This window comes from Ammospiza nelsoni, chromosome 6 (assembly GCF_027579445.1).
Source record: "Ammospiza nelsoni isolate bAmmNel1 chromosome 6, bAmmNel1.pri, whole genome shotgun sequence".
In the NCBI taxonomy this organism is placed as follows: Eukaryota; Metazoa; Chordata; class Aves; order Passeriformes; family Passerellidae; genus Ammospiza; species Ammospiza nelsoni.
In genome coordinates, this window is record NC_080638.1 from 64052667 (window position 1) to 64075644 (window position 22978).

Below are 22978 nucleotides of genomic sequence, written 5' to 3' on the forward strand. Positions count from 1 at the left end.
CCCCCTCTTTTGATTCATTTTTATTCTGCTTGAGATGCAAAATTTTCCTAATTCTGAAAGAAGAGGCACAACCTGAAAACGCTTCCAAGAAGTAGGAGTTCAACAGGTATTTCCAGGCGTTTTCCCTTTCATCTCTCCATGTTTAGAATTCTGCTCCCTTTGTTCACATCCTGGCAAGTGACAAATTGGAGATGAATGGAGAAAAATTATGGAAAGCTTTGATTATTTTTCCTGTGGGAGGAAAGTTTTTGTTCCCAACGACTTGAGCAGCGTTTCTGTACTGACGGTGGCATTTAACCAATTGTCATGAAAACCAGTTCTTTTCAGAATTTGGGAATATTTATCCTGGATGCTTCCATCACTGATGAGCGGGGAAAGATTTTTAATGGAACTCTTTTATTTAGAGAATAACTAATGGATTTCACTGTGGATGTGCTGAGTGAGAATATTCCCATGCTTGGGAAGATTCTCCTTGTGACACTCATTAAAAGTGGTTAATTAATCTATTTTCAAGGAATTATGGAATATCCTGAGTGGGAAGGGACCCAAAAGGATCACAAATCCAACCCCTGGCCCTGCACAGACACCCAACAATCCCACACTCTGCAGCCTTGGGAATGTGCTCATTCCCTGGGAATCTGTTCCACAGGGCAAATCCTTCTGTGGAATTACTGCTCCAGGCCACACCTGTTGGGTCAAGCTAAAGAGAAATGAAAAGTAAATTCAAATATAAAGGATTTATTTTTAATTTGACCCCCTCATGTAATGAGGTTTTTTTTTCCTCACCTCTGTTCTCTGCTGCCATCCCTTTATCCCATCTCAGTGATGTCAGGATCCCAGCCTGGGAGTTCTCCAGGAAAATTGTGGATTTTGGTCTTGCTCAGTTTGTCCTTGAACTGTGGTTTAAGATTTTTTTATGTGTGTGCGTTTACCTTAAATCCTAAAACTTCTCTAGGAAAACGAGAATCCTGGAGTCACAGAATGGTTTGGGTTGGAAGGGAATTTCAAACCCATCCCATTCCAACGCCCTCCACGGGCAGGGACCCCTCCCACTGTCCCAGGTTGCTCTAAGATGAGATTTCCCATCATGGGTTGGGTGGGAGATTGGGAATTGGGAATTCCTGGCTGGGCTGGCATTGCCAGAGCAGCTGTGGCTGCCCCTGGATCCCTGGCAGTGCCCAAGGCCAGGCTGGGCACTGGGGCACCCTGGGACAGTGGGAGGTGTCCCTGCCATGGCAGGGGTGGCACTGGATGATCTTCAAGGTCCCTTTCCAACCCAAACCACTCTGGGATTCTATTTTATGATATTCCAGCTGCAAATGTGGATAAATGAATTTTTAAGGAATAAATCAAACCCTGCTGGTGGCAGACAGGGCTCAACCCAGGGATGATTTGCCAGCCCCACTTTTCCAGCTGCAGGAAAGGGTCGGGACATAAAAGTGCCACCAGGTGCCACCTTGGGCAGCATCTCCATCACGTCCCATCCCAAGTGATCAGAGCAGTGAGGACGGGATCGTTTTCCCCATCTCCCTTTTCCTTCTGCACTCCATAAATTCCTATTTAGAGCCCAAACCTCTTCCCAAACTCATCCATCTCCAAACCCTTGGAATGCCTCTTAAAACATCCAAGATACTTCATGGAAGCCTGGCTGGCAGAGCTTTGCTGGCCACATTGGGATGTTCCAGAATTTCCTGTTCTGCTGGAGCTCAGCTTTATTTGTGTCATTCTTCCTTGGTAATAAATCCCAAATAATTCTGGGAAAGGGGCTCATCCTGCAGGGATTAGATTGGGAATGGAACTGAGCTAATTAAGGAGAAAGATGAGGCTGAGTGATGATCTCAGGTGCTGAGGGAGCAGCAGAAATGCATTATTCCCATTTTCCATCAGCTGGAGGATCCAACCCTGAGTCCTCTTTCCTTGATTTTCGATTTCTTTGCAGCTGGGAATGGGAAAAGGAATTTTTCTGCCTTGGAAAGGCAACTTGGCAGCTCAGGAATATGCTGGGTCTGCTCTGGAAATATCTGCCTAATTAAATATTTATATGCAAATATTGTATTAATAATGAAATAAAAATTGTTGTGAGGGAAGGAAACGTTCCCCATCCCAAATGGGACTGAGATTAATGAGCTAAAAACTCTTGGAATTTTAGGAAAGTCATTGGGAGAAGATGTTTGAACAGGTACGGTGGCCAATCTCTGTGGGAATTTACCAACTTCATGGAATTGTCTTGGGAATGCAGATCAGGAGTGTGGTAAAACTCCCAAAGAGTGAAATCTTCCAGATTATAAAATTTTAATTATGAAAACTCATTAAAAAGGGATAACCAAGCAATCTGAGAAATCAAGTGGGGCAAATATCTGGATTTTAAAACAAATCTCTTATAAATCTATGCTTAGGCAGGCTGGAATGATGAAGGAAATCAGAATTTGCATTTAATATTAATATTATTTACATCTTTTTTTTTTCCCTCTTATGATTGAAGATTTGAGTGGGAAAAGCTGATTAATATTCAGGACAAATATTACATAACCCAATCCATTCCCAGGCTGGTGCGTTTATCACTTTCTGAATGAATTCTTTCTCTGGAGATAAAAGTTAGGTTTAATTTGGGCTGTTTGTGGGGGGAGAAAGGACAGCCTAAAAACAAGTTTAGAAGAGGGTCCATTTTTTAAAATTTTTAGCTGTTTTTTTCCTTCTCTTCCAATGATGTAATGACCTTAACAACTTGAAAAATATCAAAATAATGGTGCTCCCATTGCTTTGATAATTTTGATTTGCTTTCCAAACTGGGTTTTTCCACTTTCCTGCCCAAAAGGATTTTCCCAGGATATGGCAGAGGTCGATGCTGCTAAACTGAGCTTAAAGCTTGGACCTTCCCGTGGGGATATTTATTGCTACGTTTATTTTATATATAAATACAGAGAGATTGAGGCACTCCAGGTGGATAATTCCCATGTTGGGGTTTTTAACCAATGGATCCCTCCCTGCTCCTTAATTCCTAGTCCAGAAACTTCCCAGAAAATTGTAAAACAGCAAAATCTATTCTCTAGGATCCTCATCTGATTGAGGCTGATTTCAGAATAACCCAGAGGCAAGGATGGCTTTGGGTGTAATTTATCCACATGGAGCAAGGCAGGGAAAAAACAGGGAAATCACAGATGGCTGGACCAGGAAAGAGAAATCCCAGGAGCTTTTTGACATTTAGCAAGGTCAAGGGCAGCGTGAGTTTGGTGACCCAGGGAGGTGATGAATATGCAAACCCTGGTGCCGTGGAAAATTTAGATGAGAACCAGATAATTTGAATTTTTTTCATATTTTTTTTAATTAAAATTATTATCAGGGATAGGCCTTCCTGTCAGAAATTGCAAAAAACCCAAAGCACTCCAGAACCTGAATAAACAGAGACGTTATTGAGAGAGGTAATATGAATTATTTATATTGGGGTTTTTTGGGAATTGGTCTTGGAGAGGATAATCCTGCACTGTCTGAGAGCAGGAGCAAAGAGTCTTCCAAACAAAAATGGTTTTGGAAGAAGAAAAAATGAGTGGAAAGAGATGTAAATATTCCATATCCATATTCAAAATAGGAAGGATCAGAGCTTTGGCTGATCCAAACCTCATCCAACCTTGAACACTTCCAGGGATGGAGCAGCCACAGCTTCTTCTTCTATTCCCAATTCATAACAGGTTAAGAGGTTGGATTTGAAGGGAAAATGGGAATTCCAGACCCAAAGAGCTGAGGAAAACTCATGGGATTATTCTTTAAACCTTATGGAGTTCAGGGATATCCATCCCCACAGTTACCATGGGAAGAAGGTGAGCAGCAGGATGAGAGGGAATGTTGTGACTGGAATAAAAAGGAGTCACAAAAACCAAGGACAACTCAACACCAGCCAGGGAAAGGTAAATTGGAATAATTAACTTGTCCTTGTAGTTAATTTTTAACAGCAGAAGATGCTGAGTAAATATAATTCCTTTGTTGTCCTGTAATACTTAGGAGATTAATTCCCATAATTACACAAAATATGGATTTCGACAGAACTCTGCTTGCAAAGCGCTGCATTAAAAATTAAGATTATTTGGACTGACACAGGACACAAATAACGCTGTCCATGGATGCTGCTGGAATTCATCCCAGCTGATTTTTTAGCTCCATATAAATCCCTCTCCTCCTGTCTCACTTTCCAATATTCAGCTTTGTACCTGTAATTGCCTCATAAAACAGAGTTTGGAAGGCAGTGCACAGATTTAAAGACAAGCTGCTGCTTTCCCCGTGCTCCCTCCCAAATCCTTTGGATTCTATTCCCAATTCCACTGTTATTATTCAGGCCTGTCTGCAGCTGTTAATAGGGAGGTTTGCAAATCATTTTGCCTGTGGAGCTGGGACCAGTGTCAGTAGGAAGATTCCTTCCAGCAGGAATGAAATTAGAGCTTTTTGTGTCCCACAAAATCAGGTTTTCCAGCAGAGATGGGCCGAGGATGTTTGATTCAGTATTGGAGGTGCAGGATGCAGGGAATGCTGGGAGGGTTGGTGGGAATGATGATTTTTGGGAGAGATTTCCTTTGGGTTCCACCAGGCTTTGAGGAACCATATCAGGAGCAAAATCACTTAAGGCAAGAGGAGTCTTGAGTGAATTCACTGAGGTTGGAAAATCCCTTTGAGATCATCAAATCCAACTGTTCCCAGCACTTCCAAGGCCACCACTGACCCTGTCCCCGAGTGCCACAGGGCTTGGATATCCCTCCAACCCTCCCTGGGCAGTGCCAAGGCCTGAGCCCCCTTTCCGTGGGGAAATTCCTGCTGTGCCCACCCTGAGCTGCCCCGGCCCAGCCTGAGGCCGTTCCCTCTGCTCCTGTCCCTGTTCCCTGGAGCAGAGCCCGACCCCCCGGCTGTGCCCTCCTGGCAGGAGCTGTGCAGAGCCACAAGGGCCCCTGAGCCTCCTTTGCTCCAGGTGAGCCCTGCCCAGCTCCTCAGGGATTCTGCAGCCCCTGCCCAGCTCCTCAGGGATTCTGCAGCCCCTGCCCAGCTCCTCAGGGATTCTGCAGCCCCTTCCCAGCTCCTCAGGGATTCTGCAGCCCCTGCCCAGCTCCTCAGGGATTCTGCAGCCCCTGCCCAGCTCCTCAGGGATTCTGCAGCCCCTTCCCAGCTCCTCAGGGATTCTGCAGCCCCTGCCCGGCTCCTCAGGGATTCTGCAGCCCCTTCCCAGCTCCATTCCCTTTCCTGGACACTCTCCAGCCCCACCAGGTCTTCCCACAATTCACCCCAGGACTGAAGGTGCCCCAGCACAGGGGGATGAAGCAGATGGAGGTTCTGATTTTGTGTCCTTGGCTTGGTAGGACATGGATCTCCCCCTGGGTGTTGTCCAGCTCCTCCACCTGCCTGGGGGAGCCTCCATGGACCACCATTCCCTTGGGGATCACTCCAGTCATTATCCATCATCCATGGAATTGGTGGTGTCACCACAGCTCCTCTCTGTGGAGACCACACTCATCTCCTCGGGAGGGGCTCCATGAGCAGCTTCCCTGCTGGAAATTCCTGATATAGGAAATTCCTTGTGACAGGATTTCTCACACTTTCCTTGCATTCAGAAGCTCTCCACAGAATAAAGGGAACTTTCACACCTTCCATTTATTATTGCTTTGGCAAACCAAAGCAGGGACATTCTAATTCTTTCTAGAGGAATTGTTATCTCCAGGTAGTTCTGAGCCTTGATAATAAATTCAAACCATTTAAAATTGATACATATCCCTCACAATTGATCCATACTCCTCACAATTGATCCATATCCCTCACAACTGATACAAATTCCTCATTTTCCAGGCTCCATTGCAGTTCCAGTGACCATTAATAGATATTTTTATCATAAAGCCACTTTTCTCTCTGCTCTCATTGACTGTTTTCCTCCAGATGGGGCAGTTTATTTGGATTTATTCCATCATTCCAATGGATTATTAGCACATTTTATTCTCTATCAAGGAACAGACTGATCCTATCCTCATTTTCTAATCTGTGGCAGGGCTGGCTTGCAGAGAGGGACAGAGACACAAAGAATTCCCATTCCTGGATGGGATTTCCATAGAATGACAGGACTTGGGACTGATTTTTCCAACAAAGGATGGTGATTTTTCCTTTTAGGAATGTCTTGGCTTGCAGTGGAGAGGCTACAGATTCACACTCTGCTGTAATTTGTTTTATCAGGAAAATTATGATTTGTCTGGGCAATGTAAAATCATTCTAAGAAGTTTCATGGTAATTTCTGGAATGATCCATTGGATGTTGGGTTTGGCACCTTCAAGTCATTGGGAGAGATGAAGGAGAAGCAGCAACATCTCTACATCACCTCTGTTGAAATAATCTTGGAATCTTGGAATATCCTGAGCTGGAAGGGATCCCAAGGATCCTCCAGTTCAGCTCCTGGTGCTGCTCAGACACCCCAACAATCCCACCCTGACCCTCAGAGCTCCTGGAGCTCTGGCAGCCTCGGGAATCTGCCCATTCCCTGAGGATCCTGTTCCTTCTGGGTTTTGTTGTCCTTTGCAAGCTGAAATCCCTCACTTGGAACCTGGAAGACCAAATATGGACCCATGGAATGGCTGAGGTCGGAAAAGTCATCGAGCTCAGCAGGATATCCAGCACGGCCAAGGCTTCCACATCTCTGTTGGAATTGGAAAACCATAAAATCCCAGGATTGTTTGGGTCAGAAGGGACCTTAAAGCTCCTCCAGTTCCATCCCTGCCGTGGGTTGCTGTCGACCTTCAGGGTTCTCCAAACTTCATGGATCCATCCAAGTCCAGGCTGGATGAGGCTTGGAGCCACCAGGATCCCTGCTCCAGGAATAAATAATGGATTGTAGTTGATTTCCGTCCCGTGGCTTGGGCTTTGGCTGGTGTGGAAAAGAATCCCAGAATTCCAGAAGGATTTGGTGGGAAGGGACCTTGAACCCACCCAGTTCCAGCCCTGTCAGGGCAGGGACACCTCCCACTATCCCAGAGGATTTGGAATGGTGGGAAAGCAAGGAAAACAGGGAATTCAGGCTGTTCCAGGATGTTTTTCATGGCAACCCCACTGACTATGCAGAGCTCCCAGATATATATCCAAGGGGAGCCCTGATGGAGTTTGGGGAGGAAATGAAAAGAGAGAAAAATATATTCCTTCAATAACCTTGGAAATTCAATTTTGGAGATAAAACAGGGCTTGATAAAATTGGTTGAGGGGGAAGATGAACTCCAACAGGAGAGGAAGCAGCTGGAAGAAGGAGAGGAGCAATATCTGGATTTACTGGAAACAAAAAGGCAATTCTGTATAAAATATTGGAGAGAAAAAGCAGACTTTGAAGCAATAATATAGAATTTTAGAGACTCCTGTGGGAGGAGGAAAACAAGGAAATGTTGGAGTTTATTCCATTCAGCATGAAATCGTTGGACACAGAAGACAAATCCATCTGCTCTAAGAACAGCCCCATAAAGAGAGGTGATACCCCTTATTTAGGCATTTATTTATTTAGTTGTGAGGTTTTTTATTCAGTTGGAGTAGAGCCTAAATACAAATCCAGGCTCAAAGATGATGAGCCAGGCCTGAGTCCTTGGAATCTTCCAAATGGGATCCAACTACTCCCAGAACTCAGGACCAGGAAAATCCAAATGGACTCAAACCCTGTTTCTCTGAGGTTTTTTTACATCAGATCTACTCAGGGCAGTTTCATTTCAAAGCAAGGCTCTGCTTTAATGCTGGACATTAGGACACATCTGAAATGGGGAATATCATGGGGTGGTTTTATTTCAGGAGTTGTAATTCCTTCTTTCCCTGTGGCCACGCACAGGAGTGAACTTTGGGGCACTTTGGGTTTGGTTGGAGGGATCTTAAATCCCATCCAGTGATTGCCATGGCAGGGACACCTCCCACTGTCCCAGGGTGCCCCAGTGCCCAGCCTGGCCTTGGGCACTGCCAGGGATCCAGGGGCAGCCACAGCTGCTCTGGCAATCCCAGCCCAGCCAGGAATTCCCAGTTCCCAATCTCCCACCCATCCCTGCCCTCTGGCACTGGGAGCCATTCCCTGGCTCCTGTCCCTCCATCCCTTGTCCCCAGTCCCTCTGCAGCTCTCCTGGAGCCCCTTCAGGCCCTGCCAGGGGCTCTGAGCTCTGCCTGGAGCCTTCTCCTCTCCCAGGGAACATTCCCAGCTCTCCCAGGAAATCCATGGGAAAAGTTTTATCCCATTGTTGTTCCAATGTCATTTGGTGCTCCCACCAATGCTCAATTTCAATGTTCCTTCCTTTAAAACCCCTTGATTTAAAATCCCTTGATCCCTTTTGAATGCTGGCAGCGAGGAAGGGAAGGAAGCAGGGTTTGTATTCCCAGCCTGCTCATTCTGCCTCAGCTGGGGGCTCCTTGTCCTGCTTGTCCTTCTCAGCAGACACCAGGAATGATCATGGAGAAACTCTGGGCTGAGAATTTGCTCCAATAAATTCCCCTTTTGCCCCTGCCCTGCTGCTCTGAGCTGTTCTCTTCTGGCCCTAACTTTCTTTTCTATTTTATTTAAACCTTCCCAAAGCTTTTTTTTTTTTTTATTTTGGAACCTGAGGACAATTTGCCCTCTGGCTCTGAGCTGAGTCCTTCTCATTTTCCACGGATCCCAGGCTGAGCCATCCCCAGGGTTTCAATCCCTGACCCCAAAGTTTCAAGCCCTGACCTTGGCTGCTTAAAAATAGGGGCAGTTCAATGAATTCTGGTTTCTGAGGTTTGTTCTAAGTCCCAGGTTCTAAAGGAGATGAAAGCCTCCCCCAGCCCAAAGGTAAATGCATAATTTAACCTAAAGCCATGACTCCTGCACATAAAACAGGCTCCAAATCTCCCAAGGACAGAGAAAGAAAGAAATTTGGGGGGTTTATTGGTAATTCTCAGCTCTGATCAACAAAAGCAAACCCCCTTTGGGTCTAAAGTGACCTTGTCCACAGGAGAAATAAAATACAGAGGTGAGAACTGATCTCTATTTCAAGGCAAATAAAATTTGTTGCAAGCACTGTCCAGAAGAGCAGTAAAAATGGGATTTTGGTGCTGTTTGAAGTCCATACATTTGTTTTATGTGCACATTTCTGTGTTTTCTGCTCTCCTCACAACATCTCTTTGCCTCCCCTGTCTGAGTAAAAAACACTTTTTATTTGAAGCCATCATGCTGAGATCTCCCCCAGGTGTTACCAGTTTCTCTGCTCCTCTCTCTGCCTGGTCCTTCCATGTTTATCCCTGGTTTATTTGGCACTTGAGGCTGGAACCTCTTTGTCCATCACTTTTTGGGAGCATGAGCATGGTTGGGATGGAGTGACCCCAACCCTGGGATGAAGGCTGTCACCAGTTGGGGTCTGTACAAATCCCCAACAGGACAGGGCTGTTGGGAACTGCCTTGAGCTGTTTGATTTTCCAGCATCACTCTCATTCCATGGCTATGGCAATGGGAAGATGCCACCAGCTCACATCCCAGGCAGCAGACACAGAACTCAATGTCACAGCTCACTTTATGAGTTTTGTGCCCAATCACACAAAGCAAAAGCACATTGACAGCAGTTCCATCCAACCACTGTAAGCACAGGTACCTTTGGTTAAACAATGCTTGCTTATTTCAAATCCAATACCTGCTTGTGAGCCCTCAAACACAATGCACACAGCTCCATTACTAAGCTTTAACCTTCCTAATATCTCGCTAGATAAACTTTTCTGTAGCTTAGGGAGTTATTCTAGACAAGTGTTAATACACAGACCATTGTTCTATTTGTCCTTGCTTTCCTACAGTTTAATTCATTTTTCTGCTGACCAATCTCACGGCTGCTGCTGGGCTCTAATCCCAGTTCTGCTGTCTCTGGGGCCTGCCTTTTGCAGCCTTCCCAAAACCCTCTAATTTTGTGAATTCCCACAATTCCCCCTCTCTGTTCACCTAAAAAGAAACCTTCACAATTGTGTCGTTTATTACTTGCGTTTCGTAGCCTTACTATAATATTTCTGCTTATTGCCTGCTTAAAGCATGTTCTTGCTTGCACTAAGCATTGCTCTATCACAACACAGCAATTTAATGCTGTGAAAGTCCAGTCAGTTCAAAGGGCATTAATTACGCCTGATAATAATTGCAAATCATTGTTCGAAAAAGTCTTGTGGGTTCCAAGGTCCTAATTCCAAACCTTCCTCCATGTCTGTACCTTCATCCACCATCTCTGTGAGGTTTCGAGCACTCTCTGTGAATCCAAAGGTCACCTGGGCTGGCCGAGCTCTGCTGGAGCTGGGTGGCACTGGTGGCATCTCCAGGAGGGTGCAGCCAGGTGGGATGGGGCTCTTATGCCAGGAAACCAGGGACAGGATGAGTGGCAACAGCCTCAGGTTGCAACGGGAGAAGTTCAGGTTGGATACTGGGGAGAATTCCTCCATGGAAAAGTTGTCCAGCCTTGGGTAGTGGTGGAATCCCCATCCCTGGAGGGATTTAAATCCACGTGGAGGTGGCACCTGGGAACGTGGGGCAGTGGTGGCTGTGGCAGTGCTGGGAATGGTTGAGGTCGATGATCTCTGAGGGTTTTTCCAGCCTAATTTACTCTGGGATTCTCTCTGGAATAATGAGGCTTCTCCAGGGGCTGCAGCTCCCTTGTTTTACTGTGAAAAAGTAAAGAAAAGGAGCAGGGAACTCTGGAAGAGGTTTCAGGAGTGGGGGAAGCGTTTAAAATGCCCCATTAATTATTAGCAGTTTTGTGTGCAGATCAGAGCAGGTGTCACCACCTGGCTCAGTGTCACCTGTCAGGGACAGCCTGAAGGGAACCAGGAGAAGAATCCAGCATTTCCCCTGTGCTGATAGGAGCCCTATCTCGAATTTCCTGTGTGCTTTTCTAAACTTCCTTGATTTGTCCTCCCTTCCTGGGTATTTGAGTGTCCTTGGAGGAACTTGGGAGAGTGGGGATGGGACTGGAGTGCAGTCCCAGCGCAGCTGTGGCTGTCCCTGGATCCCTGGCAGTGCCCCAGGCCAGGTTGGAGCAGCCTGGGACAGTGGGAGGTGTCCCTGCTATGGCAGGGGTGGGATGGGACGGGATGAAACCTAATATCCCTTCCATCCCAACCCAGTCTCCATCCTCTGCCCTGCCCTGTTCATGTCCAGTGGAGTTCAGCCCCACAAATAATGGAATGTGTGCTGCAGGAATGAGTAAAAAAAAAAAAAAAAATTATTTTCCCACTAAATATTCCAAAGGAATTGGAGTGAGTCACTCCAGGAATGAGCGAGGATGTTGCACCCCTGGCTGGATCCCTAAGGGAGGAGACTTGATTCAAATCCCAAATGGAATCCAGAAATTGTTTGGATTGAAAAGGACCTTAAAGCCCATCCCATCCCACCCCTGCCATGGCAGGGACACCTCCCACTGTCCCAGGGTGCCCCAGTGCCCAGCCTGGCCTTGGGCACTGCCAGGGATCCAGGGGCAGCCACAGCTGCTCTGGCAATCCCAGCCCAGCCAGGAATTCCCAGTTCCCAATCTCCCACCCATCCCTGCCCTCTGGCACTGGGAGCCATTCCCTGGCTCCTGTCCCTCCATGCCTTGTCCCCAGTCCCTCTGCAGCTCTCCTGGAGCCCCTTCAGGCCTGGCAAGGATTTCCCTGGGTTCTTTCCTTCTCCAGATGAGCACCTTCATCATTCATAACCTGCCTCTGTGATTTTTTAGCTGGAAAATGCTTTAGAATGAGTGCAGAGGGTTTTATTCCCAGGTCACCAGTGGGTCCCTGCACCTCCAGAGACATTCCTTAATCCTGGGTGTGGAAGAGAAAAATTTGGGATGCAGGACCTGCCCATAGAGCAGGACCCTTAACCCAGAGCTCAGCCACGGCTCCCCTCGTGAGCTCTGTAGGATTAAAATGTTGTTCACTGCTGTTCATTGATTTATATTCTAGCCAGGACAATTTAAATTCCATAAAATCCAAGGAACAGCAGCAGCAGAGCCCATAAAAGATGCTCAGAAGAGCAGACACTTTTAAAAACCCATGGATTATTCCCATTTCATGGTTCTTTAAGGAAGCTCCTCATTATTCACCCATCCCCTTCTGGCCCCAGCTGGACAAATCAACCAAATCAAGATTTGCAGATATGGAGGGACATGAATGGTGCAGCTTTGCCCCAAAGTTTTCGTTTTATTCGTTTCTCTTTACTCATCTGAATATTTATCACTTGCAAACGTTGCACATGCTCCAGCACAAATATTGAAGCTCAGGAACCTGGGAGTTGCTGGGTGAGGCTGGATCTGGATTTCCACAGAATTTAATGCCCTGTCAAGGAGCCAAACCAGGACAGAGGCACCAGCCTGGAAAATCCCAGCAAATTCCGCAGACACGGGAGACAACTTGAAGCACAAAATCCAAGTTAGCAAATTCCTGAGAGCGGGGACTGGGATTTTCCATTGTAAATCCTTCTGCAAAGCAGGCACGGACACAGAATGCAGAAGAAAATGAAATTAATAATAATTTTACACTGAAAGTTACCATCAAAATCCTTCTAACTTAAAATAAGGACCTTGCCAGGGATAAGATGAAAAAATTAGGAGTCCATGACGAGAATATTTGGAGTTCTGACAAGGGATGGAGGGACAGGAGCCAGGGAATGGCTCCCAGTGCCAGAGGGCAGGGATGGGTGGGAGATTGGGAACTGGGAATTCCTGGCTGGGCTGGGATTGCCAGAGCAGCTGTGGCTGCCCCTGGATCCCTGGCAGTGCCCAAGGCCAGGCTGGGCACTGGGGCACCCTGGGACAGTGGGAGGTGTCCCTGCCATGGAATGGGATGGGATTTAAGGTCCTTTCCATCCCACAACATTCCTGGATTTAATAAAACAGGGATTTTCATCGCTTTACCATGGATATATGTGTGCAGGCCAGGGTTTGGAATGCACAATTCCAGGATGGATTTGCACACTTGCTTTAGTTTACTCCTAAATGTTCAAATGGCTTTTTTCTATCTCCGGCCATGGTGGTTTCATTTCACTGGAATAAATCCATTATCCAAGGTGTGATGCCCCTATTCCAAGCTTTGGCTGGAAAATTGTTGTTGTAATTTCACAGGGATCACAATCCCTGCGCACTGGAGCTTCCAAAGCTCTTAAATCCCATCTTGTCTGGGCTTCTCCATGTCTCCATTCAGGCACCTCCGGACCCACCTCAGGAGCTAAAAACCTGGAAATGTGGCTGCAGTGGAGAGTCTGGGAATAGATGGATTGAGAAGTGCTGGATAACATTCCTGTTGTGTGAATCCAGCAGTGGCCACAAATCCAATGGAAAGAGAGCAGAGGCGCCACTTTTTATTGTTATTTATTTATTATTCCCTTGCTGGAGCTGGGAGTGAAAAACTCGGTATTTGTTTAGCTTAAAATGCAAATTGGAGAGGCCAAACCAGCGGGTGAAGCCTCTGCTTGGGGCATCAGGGTGGAAATAAATTCCATGAATTTTCTCCTTAACAAATCCCGCTATAAGAACCAGGATTTGACCCTCACCGCGAGGAGCAGCTGTGTGATTCAAACCAAACAAGCATCTCGCTGTCATTTCCCAGGATAGCTCCAGAACTTTCCTTTTTCTGTTTCCTAATCCTTAAAACATGAATGTACTTAGGCTAAAAAACTTCATTAAACGTTAATAGAGAGCCTGATTTAACTCCAGCCCCGTTTGCTTCCCAAAGATAATTGTGGGAGAGAATGAATCGTGCGCCCTTGGCAGCTTTGCTGGAGATTTTTCCAAAACTAATAGTGGAATTATGAAAGGAATAAGGAGGGAAAAAGTAAATTAAATCAAATTGCCAAAGCCTTGGGGAAGAGCTGATGCAAATGAGTTCAACACAGAGGAGTCACAAACAACTCCAGTTTTTCTCCTGCGCATCTGGGAAGCCACAATCCTATAAAAACAATGGGAAAAAAATGATGGGAAAATTAGGTGTTAACTCTGGCAGGGGCTTTTATCAGCCCTTCCCTTTCCCATTAAAGTTATTACCTGCAAAAGTGGGATTCAGGAATGAGCAGCCCGAGTTAATTTTCTCTTCCTGTCACTGGGGATCATCAGCCCCCGGATAAATGGGAATTGTGGGGTTTAAAGACTTTTTTGACCTTAAAGGCAGGGGAAAGTTTCATTTAAAAGCTGTTTATAAGGCTAAAGTAGCTTGATAAGTAAATAAAGCAGGGGGAGAAGAGAGAAGGGCCTGGATACAAATTCCCGTTAAAGTTGTTGAACTGAGGAGGCACAGGAGGGGAAATCATTCCCTGGGTTTGGAGCGTTCCATGGAAGCAGCAAGAAAAACAAAGGAGGTAACGTTATTCCAAACCAGAGATGAGTTTTGGATGTTCAAACATTCCAAGGATTTATGAGCAAGGGCATAAAATGATGGAAAAATTGTCCATTAAAGGCTTGTTAACACCTCAAACATGGAACTTTCGTGATACTCCTGTTCCAGAATTTCTGTGCTCATCCTCGGGGATTTAGGGTCAGGACATTGGATCAGGACGGTTAAAATCATTCCCTGAAATCTTTCCCTAGATTTGGAGCATTCAGTGGAAGCAGCAAGGAAAACAAAGGAGGGAATTTTATTCCAAACCAGAGATGAGTTTTGGATGTTCAAACGTTCCAAGGATTTATGAGCAAGGGCAGAAAATGATGGAAAAATCATCCAATAAAGGTTTTTTAACACTTCAAACACAGAGATTCTGTGATACTCCAGTCCCAAAATTCCTGTGCTCATCCTCAGGGATTCAGCATCAGGAGACCCTTCAGCTGATGCTACTTGAGCATCTTTTTGTTGTTATTTTAGAGATTCTTCTGTGCTTTTCTCAAAGTTTAGGGAGAATTTTCCCAGGATTTTAAGGTGTATTTTGGTGTGGCAGGAAGGGCTGGAGAGGTGATGGATATGGAATTATCCTGGCTGGAATGGGAAAAAAATAGAGAATTTCCAATTAAAAATAAAATATTTATTTCAGATAAAATTGGCTTTGTTATAAAAATTATACCAGGAACAGCAGTGGGTGCCTTGTTGTGATCACGATCCATAAAAATATGGAGAGTTCATGGAATCTTGGAATGCTTTGGACTGGAAAAGCCCTCTGAGATCAAATCCAACCATTCCCAGAACTTCCAAGGCTACCACTGATTGTGTCCCCAAGGGCTTTAAATCCCTGCCAGGATGGGGACTTCACTGCCCTTTTCCAATGTTTTCCAGCTTTTCCAGCTTTTCCATGGAGAACTTTCCCCTTGGACAACTTACGGAAAAATGCCTGGAAAATAGTAAATATTAGTAAATCTGATTAATAATTCCTTTGATATCCATTGTATAGGAGGATCTATGAGTTTTTTGGGAAGTACAAATCATTTAAGACAGGATGGTCAGAGGAAAACAGGAGATTTGGGAGAGGCAGCTGCACAGATCTCCCTGAGAAAACAGTGGAGATCTGAAATATTTTCTTTCCCAAGGAAAATTCCTGTCTTTAAGCCAACACTTCCCTGCAAAGCTGCTGCCTTGGGAAACTTGGGGAAGCAGGAGCATTTTAATGTTTTATGTAAAACACCTCGTAAGGATATAAAACCTCCCTGTGCCGCCATGGAATGGGAGGATTTCAGGAATTCTTCCTTCTCAGGGGTTAAAAAATGAGCTGAGTTCTTTAGAGAGCCAGAATTCCGTGTTTTTCATACCTTTGGGAGTACATTTTCCATGTGTGTTTCTGGCTCTGGAGAGCTGAGCACAAACCATTGCTGGGCCAGATTATCCTTATTTTCCCGCCATGGTGAAGTTTTCCAAAGGCAAATGGCAGCGGGAAGTTGGGTCTGTGCACACACACTGGACGTTGGTTATATTTTATTTATTTGGTGTTTTGCTAGAATCAAAATTCTGGTGGAGTTTGAAGCTGTGAATGTGAATTATTTAAAACCGCTTTTATTGGAGTTAGGGAAGAACAGGCTGTTCTGGGTGTGGGGAACTGGGACAGCAAAACCTCCACCAGAATGGAGAAAAGAGATCCAGGGGTGATGATTTTTGGGGAAGCCAGATTTTTGGTGAAGCCCCTGGGGTGGAGACTTCATGGAATCATGGAATATCCCAAGCCGGAAGGAGCCCAGCTTCCAGCCCTGCACAGACACCCCAAAAATCCCAGCCTGTGCATCCCTGATGTCCAAACATTCCCAGAGCTCTGGCAGCCTCAGGAATGTGCCCACATGTGAAGTCACCATTGAGCACAGATTTATTATTCCCCGGATTTTTTTTTAAATTATTCCATATTTATTATTGTGAGTACAGAGTCACCAGCCCAGCTCTGTGCCCGGGGTGTTGCTGCCTGGTGCACTTTATCCAGAGAAAGTTCCAGAATTCCAGGCTGGTTTGGGATGGAACAGACCTCCCGGGCCACCTCATTCCACCCCTGCTTTGGGCTGGGACACCTTCCATACGTTGCTCCAAGCACTGTCCCAGTTAAGACAAGTTTATTGGCTCTATTCAGTGCTGTTCCAAGGGATCTCCTAACAACAACTTGGCTTAGTCTTGTCTCCTAAGCCAGGCCCTAAACACCAACCAGGGCTGGTCGACTCTCCTGGGATGGGTCCTAAACCAGAACCTTTAACATGATTAGTTTTTAGGATGTGCAAAGAAGAACCCACCCTGCCTCCTGCAACAGGAATGGACCAGGTTAGTCCTGTCTCCTAGCACTGGTCCTAAATTAGAGTCTGAGTTAGTCTTGAGTCCTAGGATGGGCCCTAAAGAAGAACCTGGGTTGGTCCTGTCTTTAGGACTGGTCCTAAAGAAGAATCTGGGTTAGTCCTGTCTCCTATGATGGGTCTCAAACAAGAACCTGGATTAGTCTAGATTCATATGACAGGTCGTAAACAAGAACCTGGGTTAGTTTAGATGCCTAGGATGGTTCCTAACCTGGGTTAGTCCTGTCTCTAGGACACATCCCACACACGAACCTCAGTTAATCCTGTCCCTAGGCTTGCCTTCCCCTCTCTAACCCCCTGCTGCCCCGGCTGTGTCTCCGCAGACCTAGGAGAGGTCCTGAACAAGAACCTGGATCAATCCTGTCTCTAGGACAAGTCCCACACAAGAACTTTGGTTAATCCTATCTCTAAGAGACATCCTGAACAAGATCCTGGATCAATTCTGTCTCTAGGACACGTCCCACACACAAACCTCAGTTAATCCAGTCCCGAGGAGAGATCCTAAACAAGAACATGGATCAATACTTTCTCTAGGACAGGTCCCACACAAGAACCTGGATCAATCCTGTCTCTAGGACAGGCCCCACACACAAACCTCAGTTAATCCTGTCCCTAGGTCTGGCCTCAACCCTCTAACACCCTGCTGCCCTGGTCTCCACAGACCTAGGAGAGATCCTAAGCAAGAACCTGGATCAATCCTGTCTATAGGACAGGTCCTAAACAAGAACCTTGGTTAACCTGTCTCTAGGAGAGGTCCCACACAAGAACCTTGGTTAATCCTATCTCTAAGAGACATCCTGAACAAGATCCTGGATCAATCCTGTCTCTAGGACAGGCCCCACTCAAGAACCTTGGTTAATCCTGTCCCTAGATGTCCCACACAAGACCCTGGATCAATCCTGTCTCTAGGACAGCTCCTAAACACAAACCTCAGTTAATCCTGTCCCTAGGCCTGGCTGCCCCGCTCTAACCCGGTCTGTGTCTCCGCAGACCCCCCGGCGGTGGAGCCGGCGTTCCTGGAGCTGCGGCAGGGCCAGGGCCGCGCGGTCACCATGAGCTGCCGCGTGCTGCGCGCGTACCCCACGCGGGTGCTGAGCTACGAGTGGCGCCTGGGCGGGCGCCTGCTGCGCTCGGGACACTTCGACCTGCAGGACTCCACGGAGTTCACCGTCAGCAGCCTCTCCCGCGACTCCTACGGCCTCTACAACTGCAACATCATCAACGAGGCGGGCGCCGGCCGCTGCAGCTTCCTCGTCACAGGTAGGAGGAGCGGAGCTGGGAATGAAGCCGCTTCTTAGTTTGGTTTTTTAATGGTTTTTGAAGGGGGTTTAGGCAGTTTGTTTGTGTTTTCCCAGGTGGTTGGAGTTTGTCTTCAGAACTGTGTTTGTGGAGTGTTTGAATTGTTTGGGTTGTTTGGGTTTTGTTGGGTGAGGCTTGGTAGAGCTCAAGCAACAAAAGGAAGATTCTAGATTTTGAGTATCAAATCTGTCACTATATAGGAATCTGGAATCTATCACTGTAGGAATTCTGAGTTTGGAATCTGTCCCTGTAGGACTCTGGAATCTGTCCCTATAGGAATCTGGAATCCCTCACTACAGGAGTTTTGAGTTTGGAATCTTTCACTTATAGGAATTCTGAGTTTGGAATCTGTCCCTATAGGAATCTGGAATCTGTCACTTATAGGAATTTTGAGTTTGGAATCTGTCACTGTAGGACTCTGGAATCTGTCACTTATAGGAATTTTGAGTTTGGAATCTGTCACTGTAGGACTCTGGAATCTGTCCCTATAGGAATCTGGAATCTGTCACTATGGGAGTTTTGAGTTTGGAATCTGAAGGTTCTCTTCAAAACCGTGTTCATGGAGTGTTTGGGTTTTGCTGGGTGAGGCTTGGTAGAGCTCAAGCAACAAAAGGAAGATTCCAAGATTTTGAGTTTGGAATCTGTCACCACAGGAATCTGGAATCTGTTACTTATAGGAATTTTGAGTTTAGAATCTGTCCCTATAGAAATCTGGAATCTGTCACTACAGGACATGAAATAACATGAGCCCACACCCTGCTGTTTTCAAGGTAAAAAAGGGAAGTTTATTTTCTGACTCCAACATTTATAGATTTCTAAAAGTGACAGTGGACTGAAGGACTACAGAGCCACCTCTCCAATGACACTGGACAAACCAACAGTCCATCAAATTTTTCTTCTTCTATAAAGAATGCAAAACAATAAATAATTTACATGAAGTGTGTGAGAAAGTTCATTACAAGAACATAAACATCAGAAGGCTTAGAAAATCCTAAAAAATCAGGGTGACAGGAATCTCTGGTTTGGGAGTAGCCAGGAGATAAATGGATGTGATGGAAATGGCATCCCCTTGGCAGGAATTTCTCACAGCACAAATGTGGTGGGAACACAGCAAATCCCACAGTTCTGGATGGTTCTTCTCCTTCCAAATGGGACCCAACCTTTGGCTGACACCATTCAGAGCCTGCTGGAGGGGTTTTCACAGCCACCAACTTCTCCAAATCTTGGGATTTTAATCCCAAAGGCAGCTCTGAAGGAAAACAGAAAAACTGTTTGGCCTCAAATGAGTAAATTTGGTTCAATCTATTCATCAGGATTTGGATCCCAGACTGTGGAAACCTATTCCAAGGCAATCATTTTGCCAGGATTGGGGCAACTGGAGTGATTTTAGCAAACTACAAAACTGAAAATGAGTCCTAAAATGATTTTATGATGTTTTCCATTTCCCACCTCTGCCTGTGCTCATTTAGGGTTCATCCCATCCTGGTAATTTATGGTGGATTAAGGATGCTGGAAGTAACACTTTGACTTTTCTTAGCCTTTTAAAGTTAAAGTTGAGTATATTTAGCAAATAAATTCTTTTCCACTGCTCTCAGAGCAGTGGCTCTGTTGTGCTCCTGAATCTCAGCAGCACAGATGGAGTCAAAGCCCCAGGGAACTGAAAACGCTGAAAAAAATGATGAAATGGTTAAAAAGGAGGCTTGGATTTCACTGGGAATGTGAATAGAGACAAGAAATTGGGCACTTCTTAGGCATAATTGGAAAAAAAAGCCCAATAAATAACTGCAAGGCAGGAATGTGGCAGTTGTGTGGAGCTTTTGTTTTGGGGGGAATAATGGGTTGTTGTAACCCATTTTTAGCTGGTTTATTTCTGGTTTTTCATGCAGGAAAATAGAAATGTGCTGGACTGGGGCTGCAGAAAACCATTGGTATGCTCAGAGAAAGCTTTTTAGTACAGCATTTCATGCAGCCTGGCTTTAAAGATTTATTCTGACCCCCGAGCCTGCAGAATCTCCTTTTTGTTTTTTTTTTGTTTTTTTTTTTTCCTGTATATTTTGAGCCAGATTGGAGGAGATGAAAGCCAAATAAATCACACATGGAAAAGGGGTTAATTTATAGCATCTGGGCCAACACGAGGCAGATGTAACCTGCCAGTCTCTTCAAAATAAATAAGAAGTGACAAGGCAAATTGTGTTTGTGGGGAAGCAGAGCTGAGTTCATGCTCCTCACAGCTTCACCACCTCGAGATTTTATTCAGGGCCAGATCACATCCAGAGTGCAGCAAGAAGTCCATTCCAGGCTGTGGCTTCGGAAATCCCTGCCAGGGCTGGGAGCAAATAAATCAAACAGATCCATGAATGGCAGAGGCTGAGGAGGCTCCCTGAGGGAGGATTTGGTGCTGGAGAAGGAGGGGGATGAGCACAGGGAGCTTCTCCCTCCCTGGAGCAGCTGCTGAGGTGGCAGAGGTTCCTCCAGGACACACCTGAGCCCTGCTGGGTCATGGCCTGGCCTGGCCTGACCAGCTGGGGACACCCCGGGAGCAGCTTTGTCACTGTAGCGTGGCTTCTCAAGGCAGCGGGGGAGCTGGTCTCTGTGTTTTGCAGGTTCCCAGTTTGCGAAGGAGGGACGAAGAATTCTTCTTCTTCTTCTTCTTCTTCTTCTTCTTCTTCTTCTTCTTCTTCTTCTTCTTCTTCTTCTTCTTCTTCTTCTTCTTCTTCTTCTTCTTCTTCTCTTCCTCCTTCTTCTCCTCCTCCTCCTCCTCCTCCTCTTCCTCCTCTTTCTCCTTCTCCTTCTCCTTCTCCTTCTCCTTCTCCTTCTCCTTCTCCTTCTCCTTCTCCTTCTCCTTCTCCTTCTCCTTCTCCTTCTCCTTCTCCTTCTCCTTCTCCTTCTCCTTCTCCTTCTCCTTCTCCTTCTCCTTCTCCTTCTCCTTCTCCTTCTCCTTCTCCTTCTCCTTCTCCTTCTCCTTCTTCCTCTCCTTCCCCTTCTTCCTCTTCTTTTTCTCCTCCTCTTCTTCCTCTTCTTTTTCTCCTCCTCCTCCTTATCCTTCTCCTCCTCCTCCTCCTTCTATCTTCTTCCTCATCTTCCTCTTTTTCCTCTTCCTCCTCCTGCTTTTCCTCCTCCTCCTCTTCCTTCTTCTCGTTCCATTTCATCTTCCTCATTGTTATTTTTCTGCATCATTCCAAGTGTCAGGACAAGAGGGAACGGGCGCAGGCTGCCCCAGGGAAGGTTAAAGTTGGATATCAGGGGAAATTCCTCCAGGAAAGGGCTGTCGGACACTGCCAGGGGCAGCATTGGAGTCACAATCCCTGGAATTGTCCCAAACCCACGGATGAGGCTCTGGAGGCCAGGGGATAGTGGTGACTGTAGGGGAGAGGATTGACAGCCACACTTGATGGTCCTAAAGGTCTTTTCCGACCTGAACAATTCCATGATTCTCTGTGCCCCCAGGAAGCCATTTAGGATTAGGATTACCTAGAACTGATTTTACCTGACAACTCCTGGTTTAAAATTTCTCCTCAGTTTGGGAAGTTTGATCCCCTTGAGCTGGAATTTTCTCTGCTGGGGCTGAATTTGTCTCCAGAGTTGCGTCCAAATAGGGATTTTTCAATTTTTTTAGACAAAATTTTGTTCCCTCTCCATGAAATTATTTAATCAGGGCTGGATACACATCTGTGGGGGATTCCTTCCTGAATTTCCACAAGGAATCTCTGTCCATAGTGGATGGGGCTGGCTTGGCAGGGCTGCAGATTTAATATTAAAATTCAAAATTTCAATTATTCATCACAGCCCTGGGTAAGACTGAACAAAGCTCTAATGTCATTCCATGGACTTAATTCCTTTTATCAACCAACTCCTGATCCCACCAGCGAGGGAAGACACTTTGGAATATTAATTCTCTGTTGTTCTGGCCTGTGGAATATTTTTGCCATGGGATATTGCGTTAATTAACGAGCTCATCTTTAATTATTTACTCTGTCTTACATCACCCCGTCAGTGCTTCCAGCCAAGTGCAACATCAAGCCAATCAAGGGCTAATTGGGGAGGGTTTAATTGTTAGCTCGTGATCAGAGCTTTCCCTTTCCTTGAAGCTCTTGGAAACTCTTTGGGGCTGGTGATGCTGAAACCTGACAATCCAAACATTCCTTCCCTGCCAACATCTCCAGAAGGGATTATCCCCATCCATGGCAGGAATAATTCAGGTTGGAAAAGACCTTGGAGATGATCCAGTCCAATCTTCCACCACTAATCCATGGAACAGTCAGGTACCTCACATCTCCTGCCTTCCCTCATCCCAGAAAAATGGGATTTGAGGAGATGGACACTGGATCATCCCTTCTGTTGATCCCATAATCCACCTCTGGAAAGAGCTCTTTGGAAACTCATTTTTTCTTTAATAAAAAGCATCTTTTGGACATTTCCAGGAGAAGAACACATAGAAATATTTATTTTTTTTTTCCAAGTTTTCCCTGATTTTTGGATATTTTAAGTGGCAAAATGGAGCACAGCAAACCCTGGATTGGGTTTGCCCCCATCCTGTTTCATATGGATGGAGCAAGGATGGACCTTGGAAAGGATGAACAGGTCCAAGGATGGACTTGTTCCATAAAAGATCTTGGAATTATGGAATGGTTTCGGTTGGAAAAGGCCATGGGAAGGGACATTCTTAATGAAATCTGGTTGCTCCAAGCCCCATCCAAGCTGGCCTTGGACAATTCCAGGGATGGAATATCCACCCCACCCCTTGGCAAACCCTCCCCATGGATTTAAGGCAACATGAACTTGGATTTAGAGGATTTGGGAAAGTTTTGTCCTCTCTTTGGGAAACCATCCTCAGTTTTTTCCACATTTTTGAAGGATGAATGCTTGGATGTGATCGTCTCGTTTTTCCCAATTCCCTGGGAGATTCCCTTTTCAAGATCAGGCACCTCTCCAGGTGCTTCGTTCAGGAATTTCTCAGTGTTTGCTCTGTGCCCCTGCCGCCATCCCTGGCAGCATAGCAC

The 22978-nt window shown here is 45.9% G+C and overlaps 1 protein-coding gene across 1 annotated transcript in view; it reads left to right on the plus strand.

The window, feature by feature from the left end:
• Positions 1-22978, plus strand: part of MDGA2 (MAM domain containing glycosylphosphatidylinositol anchor 2) — a 209694-nt gene that overhangs the window by 145926 nt on the left and 40790 nt on the right. The window contains exon 9 of the mRNA XM_059474248.1: positions 17670-17939. Within this exon, the coding sequence (XP_059330231.1) occupies positions 17670-17939 (270 nt within the window). The remainder of the gene's footprint in view (positions 1-17669; positions 17940-22978) is intronic.